The sequence below is a fragment of the Salvelinus namaycush genome, chromosome 6 (genome assembly GCF_016432855.1).
Source record: "Salvelinus namaycush isolate Seneca chromosome 6, SaNama_1.0, whole genome shotgun sequence".
NCBI lineage: Eukaryota > Metazoa > Chordata > Actinopteri > Salmoniformes > Salmonidae > Salvelinus > Salvelinus namaycush.
In genome coordinates this window covers 32843362-32853114 of record NC_052312.1, presented here as the reverse complement: position 1 = coordinate 32853114, position 9753 = coordinate 32843362, and the positions used below count along the sequence as shown (strand labels likewise).

The 9753-nt window shown below is 43.7% G+C and overlaps 2 protein-coding genes across 3 annotated transcripts in view; both read left to right on the top strand.

Moving 5' to 3' along the window:
- Nucleotides 1–934: 934 nt before the first annotated feature.
- LOC120049889 (single-stranded DNA-binding protein, mitochondrial-like) lies at nt 935–3448 on the top strand. 2 transcript variants are annotated; one of them, XM_038996377.1, is made up of 6 exons: nt 935–995; nt 1367–1435; nt 1549–1606; nt 1749–1977; nt 2204–2292; nt 2389–3448. In XM_038996377.1, the coding sequence occupies exons 2-6, from the start codon at nt 1412–1414 to the stop codon at nt 2433–2435; spliced, it is 447 nt and encodes a 148-aa protein (XP_038852305.1). In that variant the 5' UTR covers nt 935–995; nt 1367–1411; the 3' UTR covers nt 2436–3448. The 2 variants fall into 2 exon arrangements, with proteins under 2 accessions (XP_038852305.1, XP_038852306.1); XM_038996378.1 differs by having other exon boundaries at nt 956–995; nt 1391–1435.
- Nucleotides 3449–3561: 113 nt separating this feature from the next.
- The window catches only part of LOC120049887 (cyclic AMP-responsive element-binding protein 3-like protein 2), a 29500-nt gene continuing 23308 nt past the window's right edge, over nt 3562–9753 (top strand). The window contains exon 1 of the mRNA XM_038996376.1: nt 3562–4589. Coding sequence (XP_038852304.1) covers nt 4491–4589 — 99 coding nt within the window. The 5' untranslated portion in view covers nt 3562–4490. The remainder of the gene's footprint in view (nt 4590–9753) is intronic.

The following is a 9753-nucleotide window of genomic DNA, read 5'->3' as shown; positions in this document are numbered from 1 at the left end:
TATGGGTCGGGACTTAAAGTGGGCCCTGTGCATGTGAGATGTGGGTAGTGAGATATGAGAATACATCTACAATCACACTGTATTTCTTAATTTGGGTCGTTGGAGGACGATTTGGGTCACAGAGGAAGGTCAACTGGACATATACTCTATTAAACACTCTCACAGACATAGGGACAGGACATTGCTCTGGGAAAGTGTGCCTTTGTCTGAGTGGTGTGTGGTTTCTGAAGGACCTTAGAAGTTTCCCTCCTGTGTGGGTAGATTAGTGTACGTACTTGTGTGTATGTCTTTGCACTTGGTGAGATGTACGGCTTCTCACTCTTCTCTTCTCTCCTACACACGGCCTTGTTCTCAGGTTAACTGTCATGTAATGGCAGTCAGAATGGTGAGATTGGTCATAATAAAATGAATGAATTTAATCAAGGTACTGCACATCTCACTTTCTAGGATATTCAGCTTACACTAGAAATGAATAAAAATGCCACTTCGAGAGCAAAAGGCATGTTCCACAGATGTACCTTATTACTGTAGTAAATGATATCGGCCTACTGATTTGTAAGACCATGTGTGCAGTATTTACTTAGACACATTATCTATTCGTTTTGATTCAGAATTGAATGCATTTATTTAGATTTTATTGTGTATCATCATCTTACTCTCTGTGAGCGAAGGATTGTAACCAAAGGTTTTCTAGAACTCGACCTTGTTAAATGGCCTAAAATAAAGATACTATCCAGCTCTATTGTTTATATCTTGTGTCGTCCAGCTTCGCGGGAGACAACATCCATACTATTTGGAAATAAAACCTATATGTTATGTCATGTCCCCCACATATATAATACTTTATCATCAACTTAAACATTTTTATTTTAAAGTATTTGATCCAGGCACCAGTATCAGCGGAACTGTCTATTGCTTTCTACAATGAGTCACGGACCTATATTAGCGACGGACCGGAAGTAGCGTGTACTGAAGGATTTCGTCTACTGCATCATGTAAGTTTAATTAACTTACTGTATGTCCTTAGATATATATGATGATAAACAACAAGCATGCAAACGTTTTGTAGGACAAGTGTACTTTTTATGGACGTTTATGTCTCGGCCCTATTATTATCTATCTATCCACTCGCATTGCAACTAATGTAGCGTGTTAGCTGGGCATGTCTGTAACATCAGTACGTTAGAGGTTACAATGCAACGGTAGCAAACCATTTTCACATGGTTATATTGCGATACAATTGATCTTTATGGAGATAATGTAGTTGTGTCCATTTAACTTGCTGGCTGTTAGTCAGGATTAAAGCTCTAACTAATGCTCATATCCTCATCTTGAGATGAAGTCTACTCGATACTCTTTCTTACAGTCTGTCTACTTTACTGTCATAAAGTCCGTCCAGCAAACAAAGAGGATGTTGAGAAACGGAGCAGCACAGGTAAGTGTGCAACAAATACTCCAGCTGTTCCCCCTTAATTACTACTTTACTGTACTTTTGTGGCTGTGGCTCCTTGGCTGACTGTAGTGTGTCGTCATGCCTCTTCCCTGCAGGTTTTCAGACAGCTGGTCAGACACCAGTCTACAGACACCAGCCTGATCCTGGAGAGATGTGAGTATGGACCGTCGGGGCACTTTCTCAGGTTTCTCATCTATCGAACACAAACAGCCCAGACCAGCTGATGTCTGTCCGCTCCTCTGTCTTCCCCCATTAGCTTTGATGTGTGTACTCCTCTTCCCCCCCCCCCCCACAGCGATAAACCGTGTTCAGCTGCTGGGCCGCGTGGGGCAGGATCCTGTCATGAGACAGGTGGAGGGACGGAACCCCGTTACCATCTTCTCCATGGCAACCAACGAGATGTGGCGCTCCGGGGACGTGGAGACGTCCCCCGCTGGAGATGTCAGCCAGAAGACGACGTGGCACCGTGTGTCAATCTTCAAGCCTGGTCTGAGGGATGTGGCCTACCAGTATGTCAAGAAAGGGTATGTTTTTCACTCTGTGTCACCCTGTATACTGTGGGTTGTCAACTTCTCAGGCTTAGTTTCTATTTCCCTGGGGACTAGGAGCATGATGAGTGAAACTTTTTCTGTCTCTACTTATTTCTAGAAGTATCGTCCGTGTGTTTACTGCAAAGACAACTGGTCTTATAACATTCCGCGGGAAACATATCAGTGACACATTCCTTGGTTCTGTGTGCCCCTGTTCTAGGTCGAGGGTTCTGGTGGAGGGGAAGTTGGATTACGGGGAGTACGTAGACAAGAACAACGTCAAACGCCAGGCTACCACCATCATCGCAGGTGAGAGAGGGGAACACGCACTCAGACACATTTCACATTCACAGACATTTTATATTTTCATAACAATAAAACATGTCATTATTTTCCCTTCTACAGACAACATTGTGTTTTTAAGCGACAACATTCGAGGGAGGGATCAATGAGGGAAGTGGCGATCTTCATCTAGGAGGAAGACTAAGGCTCTTTCTGTGTAGCTACTCTATTGTCTATATATTAACTGACTGTGGAAGAAGCTGTGTGACTGCTATCTAAATGGGACAGAACACAGTGTAACACCTCTCTGTTGACTGTAGAGAATGATAAAGGACTATCTGTCCCATTATGACGTCCGTGAACGCACGGGCAGCGCCATTGAGGCCATCTCCATTTTGAATTTTCTTATACTACTTCTATGAGTTGGTAAACAAACTGAAATGGTTCATACTGCCACTTGGAATGTGTTGTTTGAACAGGTATAACGCCAAGGTTGGTGAGTTACTGCCACCTGCAGTTATGGAATGTTCGCTCGCGAGTATAATTCATGGCTGATGGAATTATGTGATCCTTCCTTAACCCATAGGAGGTACCACCCAGTTGACTACTTCAAAATGGTGAAAGTCCTCAATGGCACTGCCCATGCTAAACCATGCTTATGGTTACTAAAGTCCTCTCATTCTCTAAGCGTGCCAGAGTATACCTAAACATGGGGTCCCATGTATGTATTCTATCCCCAAAATGTTTGTTACTACTGTATAATCTTAGTTTACGTCCATTTGCGCTACACTTGTTGGAGCAAAAGGATCAGGCCTTCAAGGTGAAGGGTCAGTTGTTTTCCCAGAGAAGCCAAATAACAGATGAGAGAAATAAATGGGTGATGTGTGACTGACTCTCATCAACATAATGCTGTACCCAAAACTAGGATTATGTGCCAGTTTCATATAGAATGTTATACCACCTGTTTTCTTCTCAGCGTGTCTTTCTGTTCTATTTTTAAAGATAGATTGAAACTTGTAACTATTTGTTTAGTTTTGGTTTCATTCCACCTTAAACCGTTTTTTCCCCCTCCTTCCTGAAATCACCAGATTCTCACCTCAATTCTGTCTGGGGAAAGTTTGTACTAATGTTGTTTAATGTACTTGTATGTATCATGTTGGTAGAATATACATTTTTTTCAGTACTTTTGCCTCTTAATTTCAATATCCACACATTAGTGGAATATGTTTCTTAGCAGAATGTCCTCTTTGACCTGTTCCTTGGCAGACCACTCGGGAGTTGCAGAAAAAGTTAAGTTATTGCAGCAGAAAGTTGGCTACTCAAGCACTTATTTTTTTAAAGCTTTAACTTGATTGGTTGATTTGCATTCCAGGGAGGCAGTGTTTAGAATTAAGAATTCTTGTCTTTATCTGATTTGTTACAAAACGTACGTTAATGTGATTTAATTGGCTTATTCGCTTGTCAATCAAATACTCGGGCTCAAATGCTTTGGATTGGTCGCAGAACCCTGTCAGTCACAGACGGTCAGACTAGAATAGAAGGACTCGTTTGATTGGTATGACGCAGATGGACAGGAGTGTTTTTTTTTTTCGCAGTGTGGAAGTTACAAATTCTCCATCAATTTCTGACCGAAACTGTTGCAAAGTTTTCATGTGAACAGTTTCTCCACATACGTTGTAGATATTGCGCTAAATGTGTATCCATTGCATTGTATGTTGCCCTTTTATCTTGATACAACCTACGCAAATGGAATGCAAACATTATAGTGTTTTAGTCTAATTAGATGTCGCTACTCTTGTCCCCGCCCCCACCCACATTCCTGCCTGTCTGGTCTGTTCTGGTGTGGGTAGCAAACTGCATCAAGGAAAAGGAGGAGGAAAAAGTCCATAGAACTCTGTGCAAAGAAAATAAACAAGACCCAACACGGGGCAGTCTTCATCTAACTCTATTTTTCACCTTTAATATTGTAATTCGGAGATAACTGCTTCGTTGGCAGCACTGCTGCGTATATTACGGCGTTGTAGTTACCTTAACTGCATAACTACGTTTTTTTCACAGAAGTTGAAATAACTGCGTGGACGGAGTAAAAAAAATAACATTCTGCGGTTGATATCGCTGCAAAGTGTGTGAAGGAGTGTATTTGCTATCTGCGCTGCAAAGTATCATCATCAAGGGAACTGTCATCTAACGACACATTGGGAATCAGAGCGGTCGCATCGCCAAGGATGGAAATATTGGACAGTACTGAGTCCTTTTTACACTGGGATAGGAATCTCAGTGAGCTGTCGGAGCCTGGAGAAAACGAACATGTCTTATACAGCACAGTAAGTTATAGATAGGCAAATATAAACGCTACCAACCATTATTCCACTGCCACACTTGTCAATAGCACTTGTATTATTATTGATTGCCATACCAAGGTTCTCAAGGTTTCACTGGGGTGTTAATGAAAATATGCCATCCAGTTTATTTTCTTTTGTTAGGAATTTCAATTGAGTCAGTGCTATTTTCAATGCAAACTATGATTAGCCTCTTTATTGACCTACCATGAGTGAGGTAGGTCGATGGGCTAATTGATAAGTTATTCGGTTTGCGGTGACAGAGTTAATGATGGATGCAGCTGGCTCAGGATGGGAACCAGACACTTACTGTACACTAGGCTGAGACTGTCTCTGCTGTCTATATTTGGTGTGACTGACTACATTTCCCGTTCTTCCAATGCCCTAGATTAGAGTACTAGCTGGAATCTTAAAACCACAGCGAATCCACACCATGCTGGTCTTGTTTCTGTGTATTGGACCAACCCTTCTGCCATCTACACCTTCCTAGTTCCAATGTTCTCTAACTCCAGAACACACATTGCACTAGAACATGCACCAGTGTTGTGCCCCCCGGCAAAGCCATTGTTCTGAACCCACAACAGGGAACTGTGTCCACAGACCTGCAGAACCGTACAGCCTGTGTGAGTCGTAAATCCCAGGCTATGTGAGAAGAAACTGTACAGCCTCTGTTTGAGGGAGTAGCAGGCTGTGTGGGTGTGAGTAGCAGGCTGTGTGTGGGGTGGGTATAATTTGTGGAACGTTCCAACAGGAATCTGTTCCAAAAACTTTGTAAAGTACAAGGTTGCCAACAAACAACGCATACAAAGTAGCATGATCAATTCACCGAGCTAACTAGCTGCCGAATAGGCATCAACTCACCACGTAGTTTATTCTTAATGTTTGTCCATAGGTGTGTGTGCGGAGAAAAGGTTGATATTCTCAGATGGCAAGAGAACAGAGCAGTGTCTTTGTTCAAGACTCCCACGCCCCCCCTCTCCATTCCTTGGGTTTGAAGCCCACACACACACACTCTCACTTTCTCTCCCAGGGGTTTGTTGACATGGCATTTCTCACAACAATGCAAACTGTTCTCAGCTGCGGAGCAGAGCTCTCACCTCCCTTGTTACTGATTGGTGTGAACTCCGAGACCCCCGCCTGTATCTCCCGTCAGTGAGGAGGGCACATCTCCCTGCGTGTCCCTCCCGCTGGGCACAGACCAACGTTTACTCAACATTAGCAAGACTGGACGTTGAGCATACGTCTGTGCTTTACATTGAAATACAATCATTTTATCCCATTCCATTTCTATTGATTTATTAAGGCCGGAATTCAACCCAATCACGCCTCGTCTGCAACGCACCCTTTAAAGGCAACACTCCGCATTCGAGGAGGCTGCATAGTACAATGCTCTCTTCGCTACTCATGCATGTCTACATTTACTCTTGTTTCTTAACACGGTAACGCAACTAGTCTTTTTGAGGTGGGAGTCATAACCTCTCCGCTCCACAACGACATATCCACACCACTCGCGTTCCGTTCTTCGAAACCCCATCCGCTCTTCATAGATGACTGCTAGGAGATAGTCAGTCTGAAGGACAGTCACACACTGTCAGATGTTATTTTTCTTTTATGTTTTATATACCCAGGGCCGATCGGTGCTTAGAAAAACGACAGCACGATGCTAACACTTACAGTAGCAAAGGCAACTTATAGGAAAGACAGTTGGCTGACTTAGGCAGAAAAGCTTCATGTAGACTTGATGACAAACACTGATGTGCTTTTTGCTTACAGAGGAGTTCTCAGAGAAACTATCTCTGCCCTAAATATTTACGAAGCGCTACAGTCCGGTTTTTCGCAAACATCTAGAATACGTCGTTGTCCGTTGTCATGCACCTGTGGCCTGCTTTTGTCTTATTCGGCAAATCCCATGGTTTTCCAGACATGATTAATCTTCTCCTGTCTACGTACAGACGTCATTTATATTTTGCGTACAGCCTACCCACCGTTCTATATAAACTAATCAGGTAGCAGTCTTGTGTGACGATCAAAGGAGGAACTCTCTAGGATCTAGTCATAAATCTATGGGTTTATAATACTCGGTCATTATCATCTCTGTGTATATTTTAACCTGCGTACATCGGGGTATTGTAAAAGTTGAAGGGAAGTTCCGATTGACGTCCTCACGGTTCTTTCACAGCCCTACTGCGGAACTTACAACTTAGAATGCCTGGCGACAGATCGAGCCATTGTGCAGACCGTAGACCTTTAGTGTGAACGTTGTTTTATCGCCACACTCTTAGGAAAAAAAGGGTTCCAAAAGGATTCTTCAGTTGTCCCCATAGGAGAACCCTTTTTGGTTCCAGGTAGAACTCTGTGGAAAGGGTTCTACATAGAACCCAAAGGTTTCTACCTGGAACCAGAAGGCTTCTACTTGGAACCAAAAAGGGTTCTCCTTTGGGGACCGCCGAAGAACCCCTTTAGGTTCTAGATAGCACCTTTTTTTCGCCCCCTAAGTGTATGGTGGAGACTGGAGACGCAGACCGTACTGTTAGAGCTACTGAAGAGAACAGAGAAAGGCGTCTTTTGTGAATGAGCCATATCACTACTGAGTCAGTGAGGTCATAGCAGTGATTAGTTAGGGAAAGCCCATTAACAGCTCTGCTACTTCAGCTCACCCTGCCTAGGCAATCGGATGACAGGAAGTCCCTGGTCTAAGATTCCTAAATTTGAAGCCACCGGCCGCCCACAAGAGAACGTCTGTGTGCCCAAAACCAACATGTCTGCCACCCGCCAGGCATGCCTCTGTGTTTTGTTCTGACCATATTTAGAAAGAGTAAGTGCTACAGGAGGGGTCAGGGAGTAGAGATAGGCCTGAATGGGCAGATTGTATTTCTCTATGTCTGAATAGTAACAATACTTTTATAGATATGTTTTGTGTAGTGTATTAACATGTGGACATATTCATAACCCATTATGTCTAGGAGTGTTCAGTGGAAACGCTATGACTGGTTTAAACTGATCTGAGTTGAGTGAAGTGAAGCCAAAGGCAGCAGGATCATCCTGACATGCAGGTTTGGTTATCCCACCCCAGGTTACTGAAACCTCCCCTGTGGTGTCATGCAAATATTCTCTCTGAGAAAGTTGATCGCCAGAGGACATAAAGTGCAATACATCAATCAGCTCAGAGATGTATTAAGAGGGGGTAGATGGAGGGTACGGTTGGCAGTCTTATTTTAATAGAGCCCTCTTTCTCTCTCTCTCAGTACTGTATGTGCCGGTTGGACATGCCGATGAAGGACAGGGCACACACACACACACACACACACACACACACACACACACACACACACACACACACACACACACACACACACACACACACACACACGCTCTGCTAGTCAAACAGAGAGCGGGCTCTCTCATGCTGTGTGTGTGGACAGAGTGATGCCTGTTCTCCACTGGGGCAGGGCAGCCTTATCCTGTGTGGCCCCTCATAACAGACCGACACCCCCAACTCCTCTTTCTCCCCGCCAGGCTGAAAGGGCCGTCTGTGTGATGTCTGCTAGGAGAGAGGGTCACAGTCTGGGACACACACACATGGCACACATGTGTGAACGCACGCACACACATTCACGCTCACAACGCCACATTCACTCACTGCCCTAATCCGGTTCGATATCAGCTCCTTCATTTCAGGAGAGAATCATTTCCGTGGGAGAGGACATGCACTGATTTGGTGCTGTTTTTCTGTGTGTGTGTGTGTGAAACATTCATATGAATGGAGTGTGTTAAGTACCGTGCACTTTGCATAGATTAGACAGCCTGTCAAGCTTTTTCGATGACGATGATGATGTGCTTTGACGTGTGTGGTTTTTGTATGTTTGTCCCTGTTCCAGCCCTACCCCCTGTGCACGTGTTTATTTGTAGGTGTGTTTCTGTCATGCCACAGCTCTTTCTTCCCTCCCTCTGCATGTCACTGTCAGTTTGTCCTCCCAGGCATGTTAGGCGCTTTGTGTTCAGGAACAAATCATATTTCTGTACAGCAGATATTTAGATGTAGTATCATTTACAGTTGAAGTCGGAAGTTTACATACACCTTAGCCAAATACATTTAAACGCATTTTTCACAATTCCTGACATTTAATCAGAGTAAAAATTCCCTGTCTTAGGTCAGTTAGGATCACCACTTTATTTTAAGAATGTGAAATGTCAGAATAATAGTAGAGAGCTTTTAATAGCAGAGAACTTTTATTTCTTTCATCACATTCCCAGTGGGTCAGAAGTTTACATACACTCAATTAGTATTTGGTAGCATTGCCTTTTAAATTCTTCAACTTCAGTCAAATGTTTCGGGTAGCCTTCCACAAGCTTCCCACAATAAGTTGGGTGAATTTTGGCCTATTCCTCCTGACAGAGCTGGTGTAACTGAGTCAGGTTTGTAGGCCTCCTTGCTTGCACATGCTTTTTCAGTTCTGCCCACAAATTTTCTATGGGTTTGAGGTCAGGGCTTTGTGATGGCTACTCCAATACCTTGACTTTGTTGTCCTTAAGCCATTTTGCCACAACTTTGGAAGTATGCTTGGGGTCATTGTCCATTTGGAAGATCCATTTGCGACCAAGCTTTAACTTCCTGACTGATGTCTTGAGATGTTGCTTCAATATATCCATATCATTTTCGTGACTCATGAAGCCATCTATTTTGTGAAGTGCACCAGTCCCTCCTGCAGCAAAGCACCCCCACAACATGATGCTGCCACCCCCGTGCTTCACGGTTGGGATGGTGTTCTTCGGCTTGCAAGCCTCCCCATTTTTCCTCCAAACATAACATTGGTCATTATGGCCAAACAGTTCTATTTTTGTTTCATCAGACCAAAGGACATTTCTCCAAAAAGTACGATCTTTGTCCCCATGTGCAGTTGCAAACCGCTGTCTGGCTTTTTTATGGCGGTTTTTCGAGCAGTGGCTTCTTTCTTGCTGAGTGGCTTTTCAGGTTATGTCAATATAGGACTCACAGTTTTACTGTGGAAATATATACTTTTGTACCTGTTTCCTCCAGCATCTTCCTTTGATATTGTTCTGGGATTGATTTGCACTTTTCGCACCAAAGTACGTTCATCTCTAGGAGACAGAATGCGTCTCCTTCCTGAGCGGTATGACGGCTGCGTGG